This window comes from Chiloscyllium punctatum, chromosome 17 (genome assembly GCF_047496795.1).
Source record: "Chiloscyllium punctatum isolate Juve2018m chromosome 17, sChiPun1.3, whole genome shotgun sequence".
In the NCBI taxonomy this organism is placed as follows: Eukaryota; Metazoa; Chordata; class Chondrichthyes; order Orectolobiformes; family Hemiscylliidae; genus Chiloscyllium; species Chiloscyllium punctatum.
Window position 1 is genome coordinate 80,778,189 of NC_092755.1, and position 26,115 is coordinate 80,804,303.

The 26,115-nt window shown below is 50.9% G+C and overlaps 1 protein-coding gene across 3 annotated transcripts in view; it reads left to right on the forward strand.

Moving 5' to 3' along the window:
- Positions 1-26,115, forward strand: part of pus1 (pseudouridine synthase 1) — a 68,265-nt gene that overhangs the window by 36,338 nt on the left and 5,812 nt on the right. For all 3 annotated transcript variants that reach the window (XM_072587689.1, XM_072587690.1, XM_072587688.1), the window contains 3 exons: positions 17,413-17,639; positions 21,478-21,615; positions 23,692-23,794. In XM_072587689.1, coding sequence (XP_072443790.1) covers positions 17,427-17,639; positions 21,478-21,615; positions 23,692-23,794 — 454 coding nt within the window. In that variant the 5' untranslated portion in view covers positions 17,413-17,426. The remainder of the gene's footprint in view (positions 1-17,412; positions 17,640-21,477; positions 21,616-23,691; positions 23,795-26,115) is intronic.

Genomic DNA, 26,115 nt, shown 5'->3' on the forward strand with positions numbered 1-26,115 from the left:
CTCTCGCTCCCGTGTGTGTGTGTGTGTGTAAATCTGACCCTCTCTCTCCCGTGTGTGTGTGTGTGTGTGACACTGACCCTCTCTCTCCCGTGTGTGTGTGTGTGTGTAACTGACCCTCTCTCTCCCGTGTGTGTGTGTGTGTGTAACTGACCCTCTCTCTCCCGTGTGTGTGTGTGTGTGTGTAACTGACCCTCTCTCTCCGTTGTCTTCTCCGTGTGTGTGACACTGACCCTCTCTCTCCCGTGTGTGTGTGTGTGTGTGTGTAACACTGACCCTCTCTCTCCCGTGTGTGTGTGTGTGTGTGTAACACTGACCCTCTCTCTCCCGTGTGTGTGTGTGTGTGACACTGACCCTCTCTCTCCCGTGTGTGTGTGTGTGTGACACTGACCCTCTCTCTCCCGTGTGTGTGTGTGTGTGTAACACTGACCCTCTCTCTCCCGTGTGTGTGTGTGTGTAACTGACCCTCTCTCTCCGTGTGTGTGTGTGTGTGTGACACTGACCCTCTCTTCCCGTGGTGTGTGTGTGTGTGACACTGACCCTCTCTCCCGTGTGTGTGTGTGTGTGTGTGTAACACTGACCCTCTCTCTCCCGTGTGTGTGTGTGTGTAACACTGACCCTCTCTCTCCCGTGTGTGTGTGTGTGTGTGTACACTGACCCTCTCTCTCCCGTGTGTGTGTGTAACACTGACCCTCTCTCTCCCGTGTGTGTGTGGGTGTGTGTGTGTGTGTGACACTGACCCTCTCTCTCCCGTGTGTGTGTGACACTGACCCTCTCTCTCCCGTGTGTGTGTGTGTGACACTGACCCTCTCTCTCCCGTGTGTGTGTGTGTGACACTGACCCTCTCTCTCCCGTGTGTGTGTGTGTGTGACACTGACCCTCTCTCTCCCGTGTGTGTGTGTTACTCTGACCCTCTCTCTCCCGTGTGTGTGTGTGTGACACTGACCCTCTCTCTCCCGTGTGTGTGTGTGTGTGTTACACTGACCCTCTCTCTCCCGTGTGTGTGTGTGTGTAACACTGACCCTCTCTCTCCCGTGTGTGTGTGTGTGTGTGTGTGAGACACTGACCCTCTCTCTCCCGTGTGTGTGTGTGTGTGTGTTACACTGACCCTCTCTCTCCCGTGTGTGTGTGTGTGTGTGTGTGTGTGACACTGACCCTCTCTCTCCCGTGTGTGTGTGTGTGTGTAACACTGACCCTCTCTCTCCCGTGTGTGTGTGTGACACTGACCCTCTCTCTCCTCTGTGTGTGTGTGTGTTACACTGACCCTCTCTCTCCCGTGTGTGTGTAACACTGACCCTCTCTCTCCCGTGTGTGTGTGCGTGTGTGTGTGACACTGACCCTCTCTCTCCCGTGTGTGTGTGTGTGTGTGTGTGTAACACTGACCCTCTCTCTCCCGTGTGTGTGTGTGACACTGACCCTCTCTCTCCCGGGTGTGTGTGACACTGACCCTCTCTCTCCCGTGTGTGTGTGTGTGTGTAAATCTGACCCTCTCTCTCCCGTGTGTGTGTGTGTGTGTGTGTGTGACACTGACCCTCTCTCTCCCGTGTGTGTGTGTGTGTGTAACTGACCCTCTCTCTCCCGTGTGTGTGTGTGTGTGACACTGACCCTCTCTCTCCCGTGTGTGTGTGTGTGTGACACTGACCCTCTCTCTCCCGTGTGTGTGTGTGTGTGTGACACTGACCCTCTCTCTCCCGTGTGTGTGTGTGTGTGTCACACTGACCCTCTCTCTCCCGTGTGTGTGTGTGTGTGTAACTGACCCTCTCTCTCCCGTGTGTGTGTGTGTGTGTGTGTGTGTGTGTGACACTGACCCTCTCTCTCCCGTGTGTGTGTGTGTGCGTGACACTGACCCTCTCTCTCCCGTGTGTGTGTGTAACACTGACCCTCTCTTTCCCGTGTGTGTGTGTGTGTGTGTGTAACACTGACCCTCTCTCTTCCCGTGTGTGTGTGTGTGTAACACTGACCCTCTCTCTCCCGTGTGTGTGTGTGTGTGTGTGTGTGTGTAACACTGACCCTCTCTCTCCCGTGTGTGTGTGTAACACTGACCCTCTCTCTCCCGTGTGTGTGTGTGTGTGTGTGTGTGTGTGTGTGTGACACTGACCCTCTCTCTCCCGTGTGTGTGTGTGTTACACTGACCCTCTCTCTCCCGTGTGTGTGTGTGTGTAACACTGACCCTCTCTCTCCCGTGTGTGTGTGTGTGTGACACTGACCCTCTCTCTCACGTGTGTGTGTGTGTGTAACACTGACCCTCTCTCTCCCGTGTGTGTGTGTAACACTGACCCTCTCTCTCCCGTGTGTGTGTGTGTGTGTGTGTGTGACACTGACCCTCTCTCTCCCGTGTGTGTGTGTGACACTGACCCTCTCTCTCCCGTGTGTGTGTGTGTAACACTGACCCTCTCTCTCCCGTGTGTTTGACACTGACCCTCTCTCTCCCGTGTGTGTGTGTAACACTAACCCTCTCTCTCCCGTGTGTGTGTGTGTGTGACACTGACCCTCTCTCTCCCGTGTGTGTGTGTAACACTGACCCTCTCTCTCCCGTGTGTGTGTGTGTGTGTGTGTGACACTGACCCTCTCTCTCCCGTGTGTGTGTGTGTTACACTGACCCTCTCTCTCCCGTGTGTGTGTGTGTGTGTAACACTGACCCTCTCTCTCCCGTGTGTGTGTGTGACACTGACCCTCTCTCTCCCCTGTGTGTGTGTGTTACACTGACCCTCTCTCTCCCCTGTGTGTGTGTGTGTGTTACACTGACCCTCTCTCTCCCGTGTGTGTAACACTGACCCTCTCTCTCCCGTGTGTGTGTGTGTGTGTGTGTGTGACACTGACCCTCTCTCTCCCGTGTGTGTGTGTGTGTGTGACACTGACCCTCTCTCTCCCGTGTGTGTGTGTGTGTGTGTGTGTAACACTGACCCTCTCTCTCCCGTGTGTGTGTGTGTGTGTGTAACACTGACCCTCTCTCTCCCGTGTGTGTGTGTGTGTAAATCTGACCCTCTCTCTCCCGTGTGTGTGTGTGACACTGACCCTCTCTCTCCCGTGTGTGTGTGTGTGTGTAACTGACCCTCTCTCTCCCGTGTGTGTGTGTGTGTAACTGACCCTCTCTCTCCCGTGTGTGTGTGTGTGTGACACTGACCCTCTCTCTCCCGTGTGTGTGTGTAACTGACCCTCTCTCTCCCGTGTGTGTGTGTGACACTGACCCTCTCTCTCCCGTGTGTGTGTGTGACACTGACCCTCTCTCTCCCGTGTGTGTGTGTGTGTGTAACACTGACCCTCTCTCTCCCGTGTGTGTGTGTATGTGTGTGTGTAACTGACCCTCTCTCTCCCGTGTGTGTGTGTGTGTGTGTGTGACACTGACCCTCTCTCTCCCGTGTGTGTGTGTGTGTGTGTGACACTGACCCTCTCTCTCCCGTGTGTGTGTGTAACACTGACCCTCTCTTTCCCGTGTGTGTGTGTGTAACACTGACCCTCTCTCTCCCGTGTGTGTGTGTGTGTGTGTGTAACACTGACCCTCTCTCTCCCGTGTGTGTGTGTGTGACACTGACCCTCTCTCTCCCATGTGTGTGTGTAACACTGACCCTCTCTCTCCCTGTGTGTGTGTGTGTGTGTGTGTGACACTGACCTTCTCTCTCCTGTGTGTGTGTGTAACACTGACCCTCTCTCTCCCGTGTGTGTGTGTGTGACACTGAACCTCTCTCTCCCGTGTGTGTGTGTGTGTAACTGACCCTCTCTCTCCCGTGTGTGTGTGTGTGTGTGTGTGTGTGTGTGTGTTACACTGACCCTCTCTCTCCCGTGTGTGTGTGTGTGTTACACTGACCCTCTCTCTCCCGTGTGTGTGTGTGTGTGTAACACTGACCCTCTCTCTCCCGTGTGTGTGTTACACTGACCCAATCTCTCCCGTGTGTGTGTGTGTGTTACACTGACCCTCTCTCTCCCGTGTGTGTGTGTGTGTGTGTTACACTGACCCTCTCTCTCCCGTGTGTGTGTGTGTGTTACACTGACCCTCTCTCTCCCGTGTGTGTGTGTGTGTAACACTGACCCTCTCTCTCCCATGTGTGTGTGTGTGTGACACTGACCCTCTCTCTCCCGTGTGTGTGTGTGACACTGACCCTCTCTCTCCCGTGTGTGTGTGTGTGTGTAACACTGACCCTCTCTCTCCCGTGTGTGTGTGTGTGTGTGTGTGTAACACTGACCCTCTCTCTCCCGTGTGTGTGTGTGTGTGTGTGTGTGTGACACTGACCCTCTCTCTCCCGTGTGTGTGTGTGACACTGACCCTCTCTCTCCCGTGTGTGTGTGTGTAACACTGACCCTCTCTCTCCCGTGTGTGTGTGTGTGTGACACTGACCCTCTCTCTCCCGTGTGTGTGTGTAACACTAACCCTCTCTCTCCCGTGTGTGTGTGTGTGTGACACTGACCCTCTCTCTCCCGTGTGTGTGTGTGTGTGTAACACTGACCCTCTCTCTCCCGTGTGTGTGTGTGTGTGTGTGTAACACTGACCCTCTCTCTCCCGTGTGTGTGTGTGTGTGTAACACTGACCCTCTCTCTCCCGTGTGTGTGTGTGTGTGTGTGTGTGTGTAACACTGACCCTCTCTCTCCCGTGTGTGTGTGTGTGTGTGACACTGACCCTCTCTCTTCCGTGTGTGTGTGTGTGTGTGACACTGACCCTCTCTCTCCCGTGTGTGTGTGTGTGTGACACTGACCCTCTCTCTCCCGTGTGTGTGTGTGTGTGTGTGACACTGACCCTCTCTCTCCCGTGTGTGTGTGTGTGTAACACTGACCCTCTCTCTCCCGTGTGTGTGTGTGTGTGTGACACTGACCCTCTCTCTCCCGTGTGTGTGTGTGTGTTACACTGACCCTCTCTCTCCCGTGTGTGTGTGTAACACTGACCCTCTCTCTCCCGTGTGTGTGTGTGTGTGTGACACTGACCCTCTCTCTCCCGTGTGTGTGTGTGTGTGACACTGACCCTCTCTCTCCCGTGTGTGTGTGTGTGTGTGTGACACTGACCCTCTCTCTCCCGTGTGTGTGTGTGTGTGTTACACTGACCCTCTCTCTCCCGTGTGTGTGTGTAACACTGACCCTCTCTCTCCCGTGTGTGTGTGTGTGTAACACTGACCCTCTCTCTCCCGTGTGTGTGTGTGTGTGTGTAACACTGACCCTCTCTCTCCCGTGTGTGTGTGTGTTACACTGACCCTCTCTCTCCCGTGTGTGTGTCTGTAACACTGACCCTCTCTCTCCCGTGTGTGTGTGTGTGTGTGTGACACTGACCCTCTCTCTCCCGTGTGTGTGTGTGACACTGACCCTCTCTCTCCCGTGTGTGTGTGTGACACTGACCCTCTCTCTCCCGTGTGTGTGTGTGTGTGTGTGTGTGCGTAACACTGACCCTCTCTCTCCCGTGTGTGTGTGTGTGTAACACTGACCCTCTCTCTCCCGTGTGTGTGTGTGTGTGTAACACTGACCCTCTCTCTCCCGTGTGTGTGTGTGACACTGACCCTCTCTCTCCCGTGTGTGTGTGTGTGTGACACTGACCCTCTCTCTCCCGTGTGTGTGTGTGACACTGACCCTCTCTCTCCCATGTGTGTGTGTGTGTGTGTAACACTGACCCTCTCTCTCCCGTGTGTGTGTGTGTGTGTGACACTGACCCTCTCTCTCCCGTGTGTGTGTGTGTGTGACACTGACCCTCTCTCTCCCGTGTGTGTGTGTGTGTAACACTGACCCTCTCTCTCCCGTGTGTGTGTGTGTGTGTGACACTGACCCTCTCTCTCCCGTGTGTGTGTGTGTGTGTGTGTGTGTAACACTGACCCTCTCTCTCCCGTGTGTGTGTGTGTGTAACACTGACCCTCTCTCTCCCGTGTGTGTGTGTGTGTGTGTGTGTAACACTGACCCTCTCTCTCCCGTGTGTGTTTGTGTAACACTGACCCTCTCTCTCCCGTGTGTGTGTGTGTAACACTGACCCTCTCTCTCCCGTGTGTGTGTGTGTGTTACACTGACCCTCTCTCTCCCGTGTGTGTGTGTAACACTGACCCTCTCTCTCCCGTGTGTGTGTGTGTGTGTAACACTGACCCTCTCTCTCCCGTGTGTGTGTGTGTGTGTAACACTGACCCTCTCTCTCCCGTGTGTGTGTGTGTGTGTAACACTGACCCTCTCTCTCCCGTGTGTGTGTGTGTGACACTGACCCTCTCTCTCCCGTGTGTGTGTGTGTAACACTGACCCTCTCTCTCCCGTGTGTGTGTGTGTGTGTGTGTGTGTGTGTTACACTGACCCTCTCTCTCCCGTGTGTGTGTGTGTGTGACACTGACCCTCTCTCTCCCGTGTGTGTGTGTGTGTGTGTGACACTGACCCTCTCTCTCCCGTGTGTGTGTGTGTGTGTGTGACACTGACCCTCTCTCTCCCGTGTGTGTGTGTGTGTGTGTGACACTGACCCTCTCTCTCCCGTGTGTGTGACACTGACCCTCTCTCTCCCGTGTGTGTGTGTGTGTGACACTGACCCTCTCTCTCCCGTGTGTGTGTGTGTAACACTGACCCTCTCTCTCCCGTGTGTGTGTGTGTGTGTGTGTGTGTGTGTGTGTGACACTGACCCTCTCTCTCGTGTGTGTGTGTGTGTGTGTGTGTGTGTGTGTAACACTGACCCTCTCTCTCGTGTGTGTGTGTGTGTGTGTGTAACACTGACCCTCTCTCTCCCGTGTGTGTGTGTGTAACACTGACCCTCTCTCTCCCGTGTGTGTGTGTGTGTGTGTGTGTGACACTGACCCTCTCTCTCCCGTGTGTGTGTGTGTTACACTGACCCTCTCTCTCCCGTGTGTGTGTGTGTGTAACACTGACCCTCTCTCTCCCGTGTGTGTGTGTGACACTGACCCTCTCTCTCCCCTGTGTGTGTGTGTTACACTGACCCTCTCTCTCCCCTGTGTGTGTGTGTGTGTTACACTGACCCTCTCTCTCCCGTGTGTGTAACACTGACCCTCTCTCTCCCGTGTGTGTGTGTGTGTGTGTGTGACACTGACCCTCTCTCTCCCGTGTGTGTGTGTGTGTGTGACACTGACCCTCTCTCTCCCGTGTGTGTGTGTGTGTGTGTGTGTAACACTGACCCTCTCTCTCCCGTGTGTGTGTGTGTGTAAATCTGACCCTCTCTCTCCCGTGTGTGTGTGTGACACTGACCCTCTCTCTCCCGTGTGTGTGTGTGTGTGTAACTGACCCTCTCTCTCCCGTGTGTGTGTGTGTGTAACTGACCCTCTCTCTCCCGTGTGTGTGTGTGTGTGTGTAACTGACCCTCTCTCTCCCGTGTGTGTGTGTGTGACACTGACCCTCTCTCTCCCGTGTGTGTGTGTAACTGACCCTCTCTCTCCCGTGTGTGTGTGTGACACTGACCCTCTCTCTCCCGTGTGTGTGTGTGACACTGACCCTCTCTCTCCCGTGTGTGTGTGTGTGTGTAACACTGACCCTCTCTCTCCCGTGTGTGTGTGTGTGTGTAACTGACCCTCTCTCTCCCGTGTGTGTGTGTGTGTGTGTGTGTGACACTGACCCTCTCTCTCCCGTGTGTGTGTGTGTGTGTGTGACACTGACCCTCTCTCTCCCGTGTGTGTGTGTAACACTGACCCTCTCTTTCCCGTGTGTGTGTGTGTGTGTGTAACACTGACCCTCTCTCTCCCGTGTGTGTGTGTGTGTGTGTAACACTGACCCTCTCTCTCCCGTGTGTGTGTGTGTGACACTGACCCTCTCTCTCCCATGTGTGTGTGTAACACTGACCCTCTCTCTCCCGTGTGTGTGTGTGTGTGTGTGTGTGACACTGACCTTCTCTCTCCTGTGTGTGTGTGTAACACTGACCCTCTCTCTCCCGTGTGTGTGCGTGTGACACTGAACCTCTCTCTCCCGTGTGTGTGTGTGTGTGTAACTGACCCTCTCTCTCCCGTGTGTGTGTGTGTGTGTGTGTGTGTGTGTGTGTGTGTGTTACACTGACCCTCTCTCTCCCGTGTGTGTGTGTGTGTTACACTGACCCTCTCTCTCCCGTGTGTGTGTGTGTGTAACACTGACCCTCTCTCTCCCGTGTGTGTGTGTGTGTGTGTGACACTGACCCTCTCTCTCCCGTGTGTGTGTGTGACACTGACCCTCTCTCTCCCGTGTGTGTGTGTGTAACACTGACCCTCTCTCTCCCGTGTGTGTGTGTGTGTGACACTGACCCTCTCTCTCCCGTGTGTGTGTGTAACACTAACCCTCTCTCTCCCGTGTGTGTGTGTGTGTGACACTGACCCTCTCTCTCCCGTGTGTGTGTGTGTGTGTGTAACACTGACCCTCTCTCTCCCGTGTGTGTGTGTGTGTGTGTAACACTGACCCTCTCTCTCCCGTGTGTGTGTGTGTGTGTGTGTGTAACACTGACCCTCTCTCTCCCGTGTGTGTGTGTGTGTGTGTGTGTGTAACACTGACCCTCTCTCTCCCGTGTGTGTGTGTGTGTGTGACACTGACCCTCTCTCTCCCGTGTGTGTGTGTGTGTGTGTGTGTGTAACACTGACCCTCTCTCTCCCGTGTGTGTGTGTGTGTGTGACACTGACCCTCTCTCTCCCGTGTGTGTGTGTGTGTGTGACACTGACCCTCTCTCTCCCGTGTGTGTGTGTGTGTGACACTGACCCTCTCTCTCCCGTGTGTGTGTGTGACACTGACCCTCTCTCTCCCGTGTGTGTGTGTGTGTGTAACACTGACCCTCTCTCTCCCGTGTGTGTGTGTGTGTGTGACACTGACCCTCTCTCTCCCGTGTGTGTGTGTGTGTTACACTGACCCTCTCTCTCCCGTGTGTGTGTGTAACACTGACCCTCTCTCTCCCGTGTGTGTGTGTGTGTGTGTGACACTGACCCTCTCTCTCCCGTGTGTGTGTGTGTGTGACACTGACCCTCTCTCTCCCGTGTGTGTGTGTGTGTGTGACACTGACCCTCTCTCTCCCGTGTGTGTGTGTGTGTGTGTGTGTGTGTGTGTGTTACACTGACCCTCTCTCTCCCGTGTGTGTGTGTAACACTGACCCTCTCTCTCCCGTGTGTGTGTGTGTGTGTGTAACACTGACCCTCTCTCTCCCGTGTGTGTGTGTGTGTAACACTGACCCTCTCTCTCCCGTGTGTGTGTGTGTTACACTGACCCTCTCTCTCCCGTGTGTGTGTCTGTAACACTGACCCTCTCTCTCCCGTGTGTGTGTGTGTGTGTGTGACACTGACCCTCTCTCTCCCGTGTGTGTGTGTGACACTGACCCTCTCTCTCCCGTGTGTGTGTGTGTGTGTGTGCGTAACACTGACCCTCTCTCTCCCGTGTGTGTGTGTGTGTAACACTGACCCTCTCTCTCCCGTCTGTGTGTGTGTGTGTGTAACACTGACCCTCTCTCTCCCGTGTGTGTGTGTGACACTGACCCTCTCTCTCCCGTGTGTGTGTGTGTGTGACACTGACCCTCTCTCTCCCGTGTGTGTGTGTGACACTGACCCTCTCTCACCCGTGTGTGTGTGTGTGTGTGTAACACTGACCCTCTCTCTCCCGTGTGTGTGTGTGTGTGTGACACTGACCCTCTCTCTCCCGTGTGTGTGTGTGTGACACTGACCCTCTCTCTCCCGTGTGTGTGTGTGTGTAACACTGACCCTCTCTCTCCCGTGTGTGTGTGTGTGTGTGTGACACTGACCCTCTCTCTCCCGTGTGTGTGTGTGTGTGTGTGTGTGTGTGTAACACTGACCCTCTCTCTCCCGTGTGTGTGTGTGTGTGTAACACTGACCCTCTCTCTCCCGTGTGTGTGTGTGTGTGTGTGTGTGTAACACTGACCCTCTCTCTCCCGTGTGTGTTTGTGTAACACTGACCCTCTCTCTCCCGTGTGTGTGTGTGTAACACTGACCCTCTCTCTCCCGTGTGTGTGTGTGTGTTACACTGACCCTCTCTCTCCCGTGTGTGTGTGTAACACTGACCCTCTCTCTCCCGTGTGTGTGTAACACTGACCCTCTCTCTCCCGTGTGTGTGTGTGTGTGTAACACTGACCCTCTCTCTCCCGTGTGTGTGTGTGTGTGTAACACTGACCCTCTCTCTCCCGTGTGTGTGTGTGTGACACTGACCCTCTCTCTCCCGTGTGTGTGTGTGTAACACTGACCCTCTCTCTCCCGTGTGTGTGTGTGTGTGTGTGTGTGTGAGACACTGACCCTCTCTCTCCCGTGTGTGTGTGTGTGTGACACTGACCCTCTCTCTCCCGTGTGTGTGTGTGTGTGTGTGTGTGACACTGACCCTCTCTCTCCCGTGTGTGTGTGTGTGTGTGTGACACTGACCCTCTCTCTCCCGTGTGTGTGTGTGTGTGTGACACTGACCCTCTCTCTCCCGTGTGTGTGTGTGTGTGACACTGACCCTCTCTCTCCCGTGTGTGTGTGACACCGACCCTCTCTCTCCCGTGTGTGTGTGTGTGTGACATTGACCCTCTCTCTCCCGTGTTGTGTGTGTGTGTGTAACACTGACCCTCTCTCTCCCGTGTGTGTGTGTGTGTATGTAACACTCACCCTCTCTCTCCCGTGTGTGTGTGTGTGTGTGACACTGACCCTCTCTCTCCCGTGTGTGTGTGTGTGTGTGTGTGACACTGACCCTCTCTCTCCCGTGTGTGTGTGTGTGTGTGTGTGTGTGTGTGTGACACTGACCCTCTCTCTCCCGTGTGTGTGTGTGTGTGACACTGACCCTCTGTCTCCCGTGTGTGTGTGTGTGTGACACTGACCCTCTCTCTCCCGTGTGTGTGTGTGTGTGTGACATTGACCCTCTCTCTCCCGTGTTGTGTGTGTGTGTGTTACACTGACCCTCTCTCTCCCGTGTGTGTGTGTGTGTGTATGTAACACTCACCCTCTCTCTCCCGTGTGTGTGTGTGACACTGACCCTCTCTCTCCCGTGTGTGTGTGTGTGTGTGACACTGACCCTCTGTGTGTGTGTGTGTGTAACACTGACCCTCTCTCTCCCCTGTGTGTGTGTGTGTGTGTGTGACACTGACCCTCTCTCTCCCGTGTGTGTGTGTGTGTGTGACACTGACCCTCTCTCTCCCCTGTGTGTGTGTGTGTGACACTGACCCTCTCTCTCCCCTGTGTGTGTGTGTGTGTGTGTGTGTGTGTGTGTATGTAACACTGACCCTCTCTCTCCCCTGTGTGTGTGTGTGTAACACTGACCCTCTCTCTCCCCTGTGTGTGTGTGTGTGTGTGTGTGACACTGACCCTCTCTCTCCCCTGTGTGTGTGTGTGTGTAACACTGACCCTCTCTCTCCCGTGTGTGTGTGTGTGACACTGACCCTCTCTCTCCCGTGTGTGTGTGTGTGACACTGACCCTCTCTCTCCCGTGTGTGTGTGTGTGTGTGTGTGTGACACTGACCCTCTCTCTCCCGTGTGTGTGTGTGTGTGTGTGTGTGTAAAACACTGACCCTCTCTCTCCCGTGTGTGTGTGTGACACTGACCCTCTCTCTCCCGTGTGTGTGTGTGTGTGTGTGTGTGTGTAACACTGACGCTCTCTCTCCTGTGTGTGTGTGTGTGTGTGACACTGACCCTCTCTCTCCCGTGTGTGTGTGTGTGTGACACTGACCCTCTCTCTCCCGTGTGTGTGTGTGTGTGACACTGACCCTCTCTCTCCCGTGTGTGTGTGTGTGACACTGACCCTCTCTCTCCCGTGTGTGTGTGTGTGACACTGACCCTCTCTCTCCCGTGTGTGTGTGTGACACTGACCCTCTCTCTCCCTTGTGTGTGTGTGACACTGACCCTCTCTCTCCCCTGTGTGTGTGTAACACTGACCCTCTCTCTCCCCTGTGTGTGTGTGTAACACTGACCCTCTCTCCCCCATGTGTGTGTGTGTGTGTGTGTAACACTGACCCTATCTCTCCCCTGTGTGTGTGTGTGTGTGTGTGTGTGTGTGTGTAACACTGACCCTCTCTCTCCCGTGCGTGTGTGTGTGTGTGTAACACTGACCCTCTCTCTCCCGTGTGTGTGTGTGTAACACTGACCCTCTCTCTCCCGTGTGTGTGTGTGACACTGACCCTCTCTCTCCCGTGTGTGTGTGTGTGACACTGACCCTCTCTCTCCCGTGTGTGTGTGTGACACTGACCCTCTCTCTCCCGTGTGTGTGTGTGTGACACTGACCCTCTCTCTCCCCTGTGTGTGTGTAACACTGACCCTCTGTCTCCCGTGTGTGTGTGTGTGTGACACTGACCCTCTCTCTCCCGTGTGTGTGTGTGTGTGACACTGACCCTCTCTCTCCCGTGTGTGTGTGTAACACTGACCCTCTCTCTCCCGTGTGTGTGTGTGTATGTAACACTCACCCTCTCTCTCCCGTGTGTGTGTGTGACACTGACCCTCTCTCTCCCGTGTGTGTGTGTGTGTGTGTGACACTGACCCTCTGTGTGTGTGTGTGTGTGTGTGTGTGTGTGTAACACTGACCCTCTCTCTCCCCTGTGTGTGTGTGTGTGACACTGACCCTCTCTCTCCCCTGTGTGTGTGTGTGTGACAATGACCCTCTCTCTCCCGTGTGTGTGTGTGACACTGACCCTCTCTCTCCCGTGTGTGTGTGTGTGACACTGACCCTCTCTCTCCCGTGTGTGTGTGTGTGTGTGTGTGTGACACTGACCCTCTCTCTCCCGTGTGTGTGTGTGTGTGTGTAACACTGACCCTCTCTCTCCCGTGTGTGTGTGTGTGACACTGACCCTCTCTCTCCCGTGTGTGTGTGTGTGACACTGACCCTCTCTTTCCCGTGTGTGTGTGTGTGTGACACTGACCCTCTCTCTCCCGTGTGTGTGACACTGACCCTCTCTCTCCCGTGTGTGTGTGTGTAAAACACTGACCCTCTCTCTCCCGTGTGTGTGTGTGACACTGACCCTCTCTCTCCCGTGTGTGTGTGTGTGTGTGACACTGACCCTCTCTCTCCCCTGTGTGTGTGTGTGTGTGTGTGTGTGTAACACTGACCCTCTCTCTCCCCTGTGTGTGTGTGTGTGTGTGTGTGTGTGTGTAACACTGACCCTCTCTCTCCCCTGTGTGTGTGTGTGTGTGTGTGTGACACTGACCCTCTCTCTCCCCTGTGTGTGTGTGTGTAACACTGACCCTCTCTCTCCCGTGTGTGTGTGTGTGTGTGTGTGTAACACTGACCCTCTCTCTCCCGTGTGTGTGTGACACTGACCCTCTCTCTCCCGTGTGTGTGTGTGTGACACTGACCCTCTCTCTCCCGTGTGTGTGTGTGTGTGACACTGACCCTCTCTCTCCCGTGTGTGTGACACTGACCCTCTCTCTCCCGTGTGTGTGTGTGTGTGTGTAAAACACTGACCCTCTCTCTCCCGTGTGTGTGTGTGACACTGACCCTCTCTCTCCCGTGTGTGTGTGTGTGTGTGTGTGTGTGTGTGTGTGTGTAACACTGACGCTCTCTCTCCTGTGTGTGTGTGTGTGTGTGACACTGACCCTCTCTCTCCCGTGTGTGTGTGTGTGTGACACTGACCCTCTCTCTCCCGTGTGTGTGTGTGTGACACTGACCCTCTCTCTCCCGTGTGTGTGTGTGTGACACTGACCCTCTCTCTCCCGTGTGTGTGTGTGACACTGACCCTCTCTCTCCCGTGTGTGTGTTTGTGTGACACTGACCCTCTGTCTCCCGTGTGTGTGTGTGTGACACTGACCCTCTCTCTCCCCTGTGTGTGTGTAACACTGACCCTCTCTCTCCCCTGTGTGTGTGTGTAACACTGACCCTCTCTCCCCCATGTGTGTGTGTGTGTGTGTGTGTAACACTGACCCTCTCTCTCCCGTGTGTGTGTGTGTGTGTGTAACACTGACCCTCTCTCTCCCCTGTGTGTGTGTGTGTGTGTGTAACACTGACCCTCTCTCTCCCGTGTGTGTGTGTAACACTGACCCTCTCTCTCCCGTGTGTGTGTGTGTGTGTAACACTGACCCTCTCTCTCCCGTGTGTGTGTGTGACACTGACCCTCTCTCTCCCGTGTGTGTGTGTGTGACACTGACCCTCTCTCTCCCGTGTGTGTGTGTGACACTGACCCTCTCTCTCCCGTGTGTGTGTGTGTGACACTGACCCTCTCTCTCCCGTGTGTGTGTGTGTGACACTGACCCTCTCTCTCCCCTGTGTGTGTGTAACACTGACCCTCTCTCTCCCCTGTGTGTGTGTGTGTGTGTGTGTGTGTGTGTGTGTGTAACACTGACCCTCTCTCTCCCGTGTGTGTGTGTGTAACACTGACCATCTCTCTCCCGTGTGTGTGTGTAACACTGACCCTCTCTCTCCCGTGTGTGTGTGTGTGTGTGTGACACTGACCCTCTCTCTCCCGTGTGTGTGTAACACTGACCCTCTCTCTCCCGTGTGTGTGTGTGTGTGTGTAACACTGACCCTCTCTCTCCCGTGTGTGTGTGTGTGTGTAACACTGACCCTCTCTCTCCCGTGTGTGTGTGTAACACTGACCCTCTCTCTCCCGTGTGTGTGTGTGTGTGTGTAACACTGACCCTCTCTCTCCCGTGTGTGTGTGTGTGTGTGTAACACTGACCCTCTCTCTCCCCTGTGTGTGTGTGTGTGTGTGTGTGTAACACTGACCCTCTCTCTCCCCGTGTGTGTGTAACACTGACCCTCTCTCTCCCGTGTGTGTGTGTAACACTGACCCTCTCTCTCCCGTGCGTGTGTGTAACACTGACCCTCTCTCTCCCCTGTGTGTGTGTGTAACACTGACCCTCTCTCTCCCGTGTGTGTGTGTAACACTGACCCTCTCTCTCCCGTGTGTGTGTGTGTAACACTGACCCTCTCTCTCCCCTGTGTGTGTGTGTGTGTGTGTAACACTGACCCTCTCTCTCCCCCGTGTGTGTGTGTGTGTGTGTGTGTGTGTGTGTAACACTGACCCTCTCTCTCCCGTGTGTGTGTGTAACACTGACCCTCTCTCTCCCCTGTGTGTGTGTGTGTGTGTGTGTGTGTGTGTGTTTGTGTGTAACACTGACCCTCTCTCTCCCGTGTGTGTGTGTAACACTGACCCTCTCTCTCCCGTGTGTGTGTGTGTAACACTGACCCTCTCTCTCCCGTGTGTGTGTGTGTAACACTGACCCTCTCTCTCCCGTGTGTGTGTGTGTAACACTGACCCTCTCTCTCCCGTGTGTGTGTGTGTAACACTGACCCTCTCTCTCCCGTGTGTGTGTGTAACACTGACCCTCTCTCTCCCGTGTGTGTGTGTGTAACACTGACCCTCTCTCTCCCCTGTGTGTGTGTGTGTGTGTGTGTGTAACACTGACCCTCTCTCTCCCGTGTGTGTGTGTAACACTGACCCTCTCTCTCCCCTGTGTGTGTGTAACACTGACCCTCTCTCTCCCCTGTGTATGTGTGTGTGTGTAACACTGACCCTCTCTCTCCCGTGTGTGTGTGTAACACTGACCCTCTCTCTCCCCTGTGTGTGTGTGTGTGTGTGTAACACTGACCCTCTCTCTCCCGTGTGTGTGTGTGTAACACTGACCCTCTCTCTCCCGTGTGTGTGTGTGTAACAGTGACCCTCTCTCTCCCCTGTGTGTGTGTGTGTGTAACACTGACCCTCTCTCTCCCGTGTGTGTGTGTGTAACACTGACCCTCTCTCTCCCGTGTGTGTGTGTGTGTGTAACACTGACCCTCTCTCTCCCGTGTGTGTGTGTGTGTGTAACACTGACCCTCTCTCTCCCGTGTGTGTGTGTGTGTGTGTAACACTGACCCTCTCTCTCCCGTGTGTGTGTGTGTGTGTAACACTGACCCTCTCTCTCCCGTGTGTGTGTGTGTGTGTGTGTAACACTGACCCTCTCTCTCCCGTGTGTGTGTGTGTGTGTGTGTGTAACACTGACCCTCTCTATCCCGTGTGTGTGTGTGTAACACTGACCCTCTCTCTCCCGTGTGTGTGTGTGTGTGTGTAACACTGACCCTCTCTCTCCCGTGTGTGTGTGTGTAACACTGACCCTCTCTCTCCCGTGTGTGTGTGTGTGTGTGTGTGTGTGTGTGTAACACTGACCCTCTCTCTCCCGTGTGTGTGTGTGTGTGTGTGTGTGTGTGTGTGTGTGTGTGTAACACTGACCCTCTCTCTCCCGTGTGTGTGTGTGTAACACTGACCCTCTCTCTCCCGTGTGTGTGTGTGTGTGTGTGTGTGTGTAACACTGACCCTCTCTCTCCCGTGTGTGTGTAACACTGACCCTCTCTCTTCCCGTGTGTGTGTGTGTGTAACACTGACCCTCTCTCTCCCGTGTGTGTGTGTGTAACATTGACCCTGTCTCCCGTGTGTGTGTCAGTAACACTGACCCCCTCTCCCCTGTGTGTGTGTGTAACATTGACCCTGTCTCCCGTGTGTGTGTCAGTAACACGACCCTCTCTCTCCTGTGTGTGTGTGTGTGTGTGTGTGTAACACTGACCCTCTCTCTCGTGTGTGTGTGTGTGTGTGTGTGTGTGTGTAAAACACTGACCCTCTCTCTTCCCCCCTGTGTGTCAGTAACACTGACCCTCTCTCCCCTGTGTGTGTGTGTGTGTGTCAGTAAGACTGACCCTCTCTCCCCTGTGTGTGTCAGTAACACTGACCCTCTCTCCCCTGTGTGTGTGTGTGTCAGTAACACTGACCCTCTCTCCCCTGTGTGTGTGTGTGTGTGTGTGTCAGTAACACTGACCCTCTCTCCCCTGTGTGTGTGTGTGTCAGTAACACTGACCCTCTCTCCCCTGTGTGTGTGTGTGTGTCAGTAACACTGACCCTCTCTCCCCTGTGTGTGTGTGTGTGTCAGTAACACTGACCCTCTCTCCCCTGTGTGTGTGTGTCAGTAACACTGACCCTCTCTCCCCTGTGTGTGTGTGTGTGTCAGTAACACTGACCCTCTCTCTCCCGTGTGTGTGTGTGTGTGTGTGTGTGTGTAAAACACTGACCCTCTCTCTTCCCCCCCTGTGTGTCAGTAACACTGACCCTCTCTCCCCTGTGTGTGTGTCAGTAACACTGACCCTCTCTCCCCTGTGTGTGTGTGTGTCAGTAACACTGACCCTCTCTCCCCTGTGTGTGTGTGTGTGTGTGTCAGTAACACTGACCCTCTCTCCCCTGTGTGTGTGTGTGTCAGTAACACTGACCCTCTCTCCCCTGTGTGTGTGTGTGTGTCAGTAACACTGACCCTCTCTCCCCTGTGTGTGTGTGTGTCAGTAACACTGACCCTCTCTCCCCTGTGTGTGTGTGTGTCAGTAACACTGACCCTCTCTCTCCCGTGTGTGTGTGTGTGTGTGTGTGTGTGTAAAACACTGACCCTCTCTCTCCCGTGTGTGTGTGTGTGTGTGTGTGTGTGTGTGTGTAAAACACTGACCCTCTCTCTCCCGTGTGTGTGTGTGTGTGTGTGTGTGTGTGTGTAAAACACTGACCCTCTCTCTTCCCCCCCTGTGTGTCAGTAACACTGACCCTCTCTCCCCTGTGTGTGTGTCAGTAACACTGACCCTCTCTTTCCCCCCCCCCTGTGTATCTAACAGAGTGGGTGCTGGGCATGGCCATGGCAGCTCCAGCGGGTGGGGCCTGCAGGGAGGAGCCGATTTGCGGTGAGCCGGAGCTGGGGAAACGGAAAATATCGGCCGGGGAGAGGCCTGACGCCGGGAAGAGGCTAAAGGAGGATCCTGGGGAAGAAGTGAACAAGAAACCCCCCAAGAGGAAGGTGGTGCTGCTGCTGGCCTACTCTGGGAAAGGCTACCATGGCATGCAGGTACCCACCCCCAATATACAGTGTGTAACACCCCCCATTTCCCGTGTACAATGTCTGAAGGGTAGAGGATAAATAATTGAAGGGGAAAAAAGGGAATACTTGAAGGGCCTGCATGTGGATCGGTGCTATAATCTTGGAGCAAAGCTGCTTGTAGAAATTTTCCAGGTTGCTTTCCAGTTCAGTGTGTGTTCAGAATTGGCTGTGTGTTGTTGAAGTGGTGTGAGCTGTAAGTCCCGCCACACAGCAGCAGCGAGCTGAACTTCTCATGGGGTTGTGTCTGGTACCTGTCGTTAATTACTCGACTTCTTTAGTTTTTTTGCGAGAACTCAACTTTCATCCTGTGGGATTGTGGGCACTCCACTTCCCCCTACCTTGGCCTTCCTCTGAAACAGAAATATTGAATATGTAGATACTCATTCAAGATGCTTGCTGCATTGGATCCATACTTCTCATTGTAGAGCAGTCTGGTCTGCTCAGTCCCATTTCCCCTCTTCATCCCTGGAGTTTTGCGAGTTTGTTTTATCCACGTGTCCACCTGAAAGTATTCATTGTTTCCTGTTCCATTGTCCCCGTAAACAGCATGTTTCTCTGCATCCCCTACACCAGTTTAAATTATAACTGTGTCCCTTAGTCTTTATACTATCAACTAATGGGAACATCTTTGCTTTGTCTATCTTATCTAAGCTTGTATATCTCAATCAAATTGCCTCTCAGCCTCAGTATTTCCAAGATAAAATTCTCCAGCCTCCTCAATCTATCCCTGTCAGTAAAGTCCCTCATCCCTTTAATCATGTGGGTAGATCTCTCTCCAAGACCCTCTTGGCCTTCCTAAAGTGACCAGAGCCAGGTGCATTACTCTACTTGTGGCCGAACCAGAATTTGAGAAAGGCTCACCATAAACTCACTAATTGTGTATTCAGTACCTCTATTTAAGAAACCCGAGATCCCATTTCCTTTGCTGACTTGCTCTCTCTCGTCTTGTCACCTTCAGAATTAATACAAGTCTATGCCTGGGTTCCTGAATACTGTTTAGAACCAGGCTGCTACATCTCTATTGCCTGTTCTGAGTCGCTGTCTCTTGCACGTCGTCTCCCCATGTGTCACATTCTGCCAGCCTGCTGCTGTCCTGTTGTAGTTGATTGGTAATGTCCTCTCTGTTTATCAGCCTTCCAAGTTTGGTAACTTTCAAAAGTTTTGAAATTTTACTCTGTGTACAACTTTAATAAACTCAGATAGCTTATGTCAGTCAAAAAGCAGTGGTCCCAGCACTGACCTTTTGAGAGCACCACTGTCTAGGAATCCTCCAGTCTGAAAAATAACCATTCTCCACAGCTTTTTGTTTCCTGTTGTTTTGAACTTTTTAAAAATCCAAGTCAATAGTGAGCAATCAACCACAATGTTGTTAACCAACCTTTTCTGCGATACTTTTGTCAAATGTGTTCTTGAAACGGTCAATTTTAAGAATATGGAGGCACCCTCATTGTCCCGAGTGGGAGTTGTTCAGGGCAGGTGGTGTTGTAGTGATAAAGTCACTGGATTAGTCATCCAGAACACCAGGCTAATGTTCTGGCAGCATGGGTTCAACTCCTACCTTGGCAAATGGAGAAATGTGAATTCAATTTTAAAATTCTAGAATAAAAAACTAACTTAATGGTGAACGTGCAACCGTTGTCAAGTAAAAATCTTTGATTCACTAATGTCCTTCAAGGTAGGAAACTGCCATCCTTACCTGGTTTGGCCTGCACGTGACTCTACACCCATTGCAATGTGGTTGGCTCTTAACTGCCCTCTGGGCAACTAGGGATAGGAAATAAATGCTGACCTAGCCTGCGATACCCAGAACCTATGAATGAAGGAAGTACAACCTCCTATTACTTGCTTCCTATTTATATACAGGAAGCTGATTTTTAAATTCCCTGTTAGGCTAAATGCTGTTTTCCTGTCATATTTTCTCTCTGCCCTCTTGCCTTCCTCTTCATTTTCTCTCTCAAACTATGGTTCTTGATTGAAGAATTCTCCTGATATATGGTGCACACACTTCTCTTTTATTATGTGATATTTTCTGTCTCCTTCATCATCCAGGGACTGTTGTTTTGGTTCTCTTTCCTGTCTCCAGTGTTGGAATGTACTGACTCTGCGTCTGAAACATCTCCATGATGCTCCATTACCATGTTTCCTGTCTGTCATTGGTTCCAGTTCATTTTGGTCCATTGGAAAGAGCCCTCTTCCAATTCAGACCTTCACCTTGCATCTTGTTTTGTTTCTTGCTGTTCTGCGTTAATAGTCTAAAATAAGAAAAGGTGATCAATCTTACCCAAAATACTACCCAACAGAGACTTGGCCTACACCTGGCACAAATGAGAGCTGTTTGAAACATGGAATGTTTTTAGAGGACTGGACAAGCTTTTTAAAAAATTCATTCAAGGGGTATGAGTTTTACCAGCATTATTTGCCCTTGAGAAGATGGTGGTAAGTTGCCCCATTGAACTGCTGCAGTTCATTTGGTTTAGGTAAGTTCACAATGCCCTTAGGGAATTGAAGGATTTTAACCTAGTGAAGCAACGGCGATAGATTTCCAAGTCAGGGTAGTGAATGGCTTGGAGGGACATTTGCAGGGGATGGTGTTCTCATGTATCTGATGCCCTTGATCTTTGTGGGTTTGGAAGGTGCTGCCTGAGGAACCTTGATGAATTTCTGAAGTGCATCTTGTAGAGTACATACTGCTGTTCCCGAGTGTCAGGGATGGAGGGAGTGAATGCTTGTGGATGGGGGCTGCTCAAGTGGCTGCTTTGTCCTGGATGGTATTGAGCTTATTGAATGTTGTTGGAGCTGCACCCATCCAGGCAGGTGGGGACTACTGACTTGTGTGCCTTGTCGATGATGACCAGGCTTTGGGAAATCCCATCCAGACTAGATGTCTACTGGTTGATTTCCTCTGACTGAAATGTCTGGAGCAGTGGGCCACATTCTCATGAAGAGTCAGCCATTTAGGATCAAGATAGGAAAATATTCTTCACTTGAAAGATTGTGATCCTTTGGAATCCTTTTCCTAGGTTGCTGTAGGTGCGCATAGCTTAATTACATTCAAGGATGGAATAGATAGAACTGAAAGAAATTGAGAGACACAGGGAGCAAGTGGAAAGTGATGTTGATGTCAAAGATGAGCTGGGATCATCGTGAATAGTGGGGCAAGTTGTATAGCATGCTCCTGTTTCTGTTTGTCAAAATGTTAGAACTATTCAGCTGGTCAGGCAATAACCTTGGGGAGAAAACAGAAATAACATTTCAGATTGATGATCCATCAACAGAACAGAAGATCTAGAAGATATAACAAATTTTAAGAAAGTACTGAGGCAGGGGATGATTTTGGGTGATGGGCCTTAGGAGGGGGGAGTGTGGGTTTGGTTGGGGAGGGTGGTGATGGGGTCATGGGGGTAGAAGGAATGGGGATGTGGATTTGGGGACTGGGGGTGGACAGGATAGGGGTTGGAGGAGATCAGGGTGGGGCTGCTACTGGTGAGGTGGAAAGAGCAAAACAAGGTCTGTGATCGTGTGGAGGGGAAGAGATTAAATAAGGGAAGCTGGTGCAAGGGGCATGGAGAGAAGTCACTGTCTTAAATAGAAAGTTGGAGGAATATTAAGGATCAGCCTGAGTGTGCAGAATTGAAATAAGTCGGTTAGAATATGACCACTACAGATCTGGGCTGAATGGCCTTTTTTTTTAGCGCACCTTTTCTTTGTTGTATGAATGTAATCAGCAGTAAAAATGTGGGATAATAACTGGCTCATTATTCTGTGTTGTTAACAAATAAATGTTTTCTGCAATTCTCTTAAAAAGAGAAATGTTGGATCATCCCAGTTTAAAACGATTGAGGATGAGTTGGTGAAGGCACTTGTAAAGGCCAAATGTATCCCAGAGAACCACGGTGATGATATGAGGAAGATGTCCTTCCAGAGATGTGCACGGACAGACAAGGTACCATTTGTACTTTCTCTTTCTTGAAATACCGAAACAGGTTTTGTTTACTCAGCATGTTTTCCAGTTAAATTGATCATTACTGCTGTGTAACAGAACATCTTTTAACTGAGATGTGTTGGTAATTGTTAGTGGAACGTTTGAGTAGTCAGTCTCATTCGCACTTGAGTACATTTCACCAGCTCTGCATTGTTAATTATTCACCTTTTAACAGTTAATTATAGGAGCCTGACCAGACTGCAATGTGAGCAGATCTGCTCTATGTACTATTTTTTTTCCAAGAAAACGCAGGAAGTACATTTGGAGAAAATGCAAAAACTATCCAGAAGTATGGTGCCATAACTGGGAAACTGCAGCTTTTGAGAGAGCTTTATTTTGGAAAAGCGCCATCTAGTTCTGAACCAGCAGAGGCACAAGCAGAAACATTCCACACCCGCCTTGTCAGGATGTTTGAGGATTTTATACACTTTAATCGTATCATTTAAACTGCATTGGAAGCAACTTCGCCCAACCTTTCCTTGTAAAACAGCTGGCAGCGTTTGGCTGTCTGTGGCGTTAAGGAGCTCGAGCAAAACTAGTCAGTGGAATCTTGGGAAAAGCTCCCTGCTGGTTGGAGTCATACCTGACACATAGGAAGATGGTTGTGGTTGTTGGAGGTCAGTCATCTCCACTCCAGGACATCTCTGCAACTGTTCCTCAGGATAGTGTCCCCGGTGCAACCATCTTCAGCTGCTTCATCAATGACCTTCCCTCCAGCAGAAGGTCAGAAGTGGGGATGTTCACACAGTTAGCTTTTAAGATACTGATGCAGACTGTGTCCATATGCAGCAAGATCAGGACAAAATTTAGGTTTGGGCTGATAAGTGGCAAGTAACATTCACATGATACCAGTGCAAGGCAATGGCCATATCCAACAAGAGACAATCTAATCATCATCCCTTGACATTCAGTGGTGTTAATGGCAGAGTTCCTCCCACTATCGACATCCTGCGGGGTTACCATGAAGCAGAAACTCAGCTGGACTAACTGGATAAACATAGTGGCTTCAGCAGCAGGACAAAGGCTAAGTGATTGGTTCCAACACCTTCGGCATGACCAACAGACATCACGATAACTGGCTGATTCATAGAAATCCTGCAGTGTGGAAACAGGCCATTTGGCCCAACAAGTCTACACTGTTCCACCCAGACCCATTCCCCTTGCCCTATTACTGTACATTTACCCCTGATTAATGCACCTAGCCTACACATCCCTGAACACAAAGGGCATGGCGAATCCACCCTAACCTGTACATCTTTGGACTGCAGGAGGAAACCGGAGATCCTGGAAAAAAACCCATGCAGACATGGGGGGGAATGTGCAAAATCCACACTGACAGTCACCCAAGGATGGAATCGAGCCCAGGTCCCTGACGCCATGAGGCAGCAGTGCTAACCCCTGAGCCACCGTGCTTTCCTAGTTTCTCGTTTCTATATCCATCCCTTCTGGTGTAGAGGGTTTATATTTGCTACCTTCCAATCTGATGTTATCTTTCCAAAATCTAGCAAAGATCGGCTACCTCATTAACAACCTCTTCTTAAGGTCCTTGGATGAAATCCATTCGGATCATCATGTGGTAGTCAGGTGAACATCCAGTGAGTGATCCCTTCCTGAATACACTTAACCTTGACCTGTACAATTAACCCTGCTCTGTAAAAGACCACAAAGAACTTAGCAGTAATGACTCAGGTTAGCTCATCTGTACAAACCCCTTTTCTCTGAATTTGACTTCATGACCATTCCCACCTTACCTCAAATCTTTTGCATTTTACAATTATTCTGCAAGGGCAGACTGCATAGTCTGTTATTTTATATATTTTAAATGCATTGCATTAGAAATACAGGAGGAAATTGTAACTAACTCTCTGGGTGGGAATTCTGTGGGATAGAGTAGAATGTCTGGCTCCGTGTCACTGTCAGCTGATGTCAATGCAGTGAAAAGCTAAAATTACACCCCATCCCCAGTTTCTCCATTGTCAGTTTGGATTAAAGTTTATAACGTGGAGTTTGTTGACATCTTATTTTGCTAATTTCCAGGGTGTTTCTGCTGCTGGTCAAATTGTCTCTCTGAAACTCTGGCTCATTGATGACCTGTTGGATAACGTCAATGCACACCTACCAGCAGGCATTAAAATACTAGGTATGGCTTTTAATTTGTGTGTATTTGACAATTTGGTGTAGGAGTTAATTTATAAAAATGATATACCAGGCTGAGACAGGAAATATGTGGGCAGACATTAAATGTGAAAGGCAGTTGTTTGAAAATGAAGTGGGAGATATGTTAATTTGGTATGAATTGATTTGCAGCTTCCCAGCATTGTTCAAACCTCTCGCTCTGGTGACCTAAGTTTTCTTTGACTCCATTGACCTTGGAGATTCTTTTCATTTTCATTCATGAGGGTGTGGGCATCACATTGAGAAGGTGCGGGCGAGCTGCCTTCTTGAACTGCTGCAGTTCATGTGCTGTAGGTAGACCCACAATGTCCCTTAGGGAGGGAATTCCAGGATTTTACCCAGTGACACTGAAGGAACAGTGACATATTTCCAAGTCAGGATGGTGACTGGCTCAGAGGCAAATTTGCAGGGGGTGGTGTTCCCATGTATCTACTTCTCCTTGTCGTTCTGGTGGTGGAGGAGCTTGCATGTTTTGGGAGGTGATGTTGGAGGAGCCTTGTTGTGCCATGTGAACTACAAGACCACAAAAAAAAGCTTGTGCCTCTACTTCTGATAATTTGCATAAGTAAAGGAGGAAGCCATTTGGTCTGTTGAGCCTGTGCTGACTTTCTATAGCACAATCCAGTCAGTTCCAAATCTCAAGCTACTGATAGAGCCATACAACCCAAAAACAGACCCTTCGGTCCAGCCAGTCTGTACCAACCATATTTCCAAACTAAACTAATCCCACCTGCCTGCACTTGGTCCATATTCCTCCAAACATTTCTTATTCATGTACTTATCTAAACATCTTTTAAACAATGTAATTGTACCCGGATTCACCACTTTCTCTAGAGGTTCATTCCACCCATGAACCGCTATGTATGTTTTTTTAAAAAAAGTTGCTCATGTGTTTTCTAAAATCTTATATCTCTCACCTTAAAATATGCGGCGTAGTCTTGAAATCTCCCCAGGTAGGGAAAAGACACCTGCCAGTCGACTTATCTATATCCAGCTTGATTTTATAATAGTAGATCTTGTGTTCATTTACACAGTGAATTTGACCAACAGCTTTCTCTATATCTCTCCAAATACGTACTCGAAGTATCAGTGAGTAAATACCAAAGCACAGTGTAAATAAAACGGAATTGCTTGAATGTTGAAAGTCAGCTAGTGGGGATGGATGGCCCCTAGCACCAGTTTGTAAATAAACCACATTGCAGTTGAGAAGTCTTCCCCTAATAGCACATTGATTTGATGAGCTTCAATGTCTTAGCGAGTGATTCTTTATTTCCACCCTGCATTTTAACTTTTGTGAACGTGGAGGCCACTCGGCCCCTTTAGCCTGCTTTTCCATTCATGAAGATTGTGGCAGATCTAATTTCTCTTTTCCCATCCCCACCCCTACTCCTGTGTCCATACATCAGCAATCTCTCCTTTGATTTTCCTCAATGACTGAGCACCCTCTAGAATGGAGAATTTCAAAATTCCCAACTCCAAGTGATGACATTTCTCTTCCTTACAGTCCGACATGGATAAGCCCCTTTATTGTGAGACTGTAATCCCACTTTTGTTCTAGACTCCATTCCCTCCCGCTGGGGGAAACATTATCTCTGCCTCTAGCCTGTTAAACCCGTTAAAAATGCATTCATCTCAATTAGATCTCCACTCATGCTTAATTCTGGAGAAAGATTCAGCAATCTAGGCTATCAATCATAGATGTGATCTCCTGTCCTGTTGATTTAAATCAGTGAGTCTTTGTTGCAACTGTTTCCTTCCTCAGGTAGGGAAATTGAAATTCTGTACTGTCCTCCAAAGGCCCTGATAACACTTCCCAGGGTGGCTCCTCAAACTTAGGATAAATTTCTACCTTGGGTTTCCTGCATGTGTTAAAAGTTTAAAACTCAAGATTCAAACTGAAAACGCACCTCTTGCTTTCACCCCCTCAATCTCACTCCCCATCCATGTCAACATCTGCCCCTATAATCCATCCCTCACTATCCCTTCATGCATGCTGTGTTCAGCTACCCATCTCCCATGGTCCCGCACACTGCATATGCCCCCTGAATCATCCTCATCACTCTTTGTAGCCCTAATACCCTCTTACAATGTAATGCCAACTCCCCTCCACCCACCATTCTTTGCCCTTGCCTCTCCATGCTAGCTCACCTATTACTAAGTGTTGGCATAACTCAGGTGACACCTTGATAGAAAATAGATATTTCCATTGATGTTGTCATCTTTCTAATCCTTTTTGAAAGCAAACATTACATCATGTCGTCAGTGTCTCAGATTAACAAACCTATC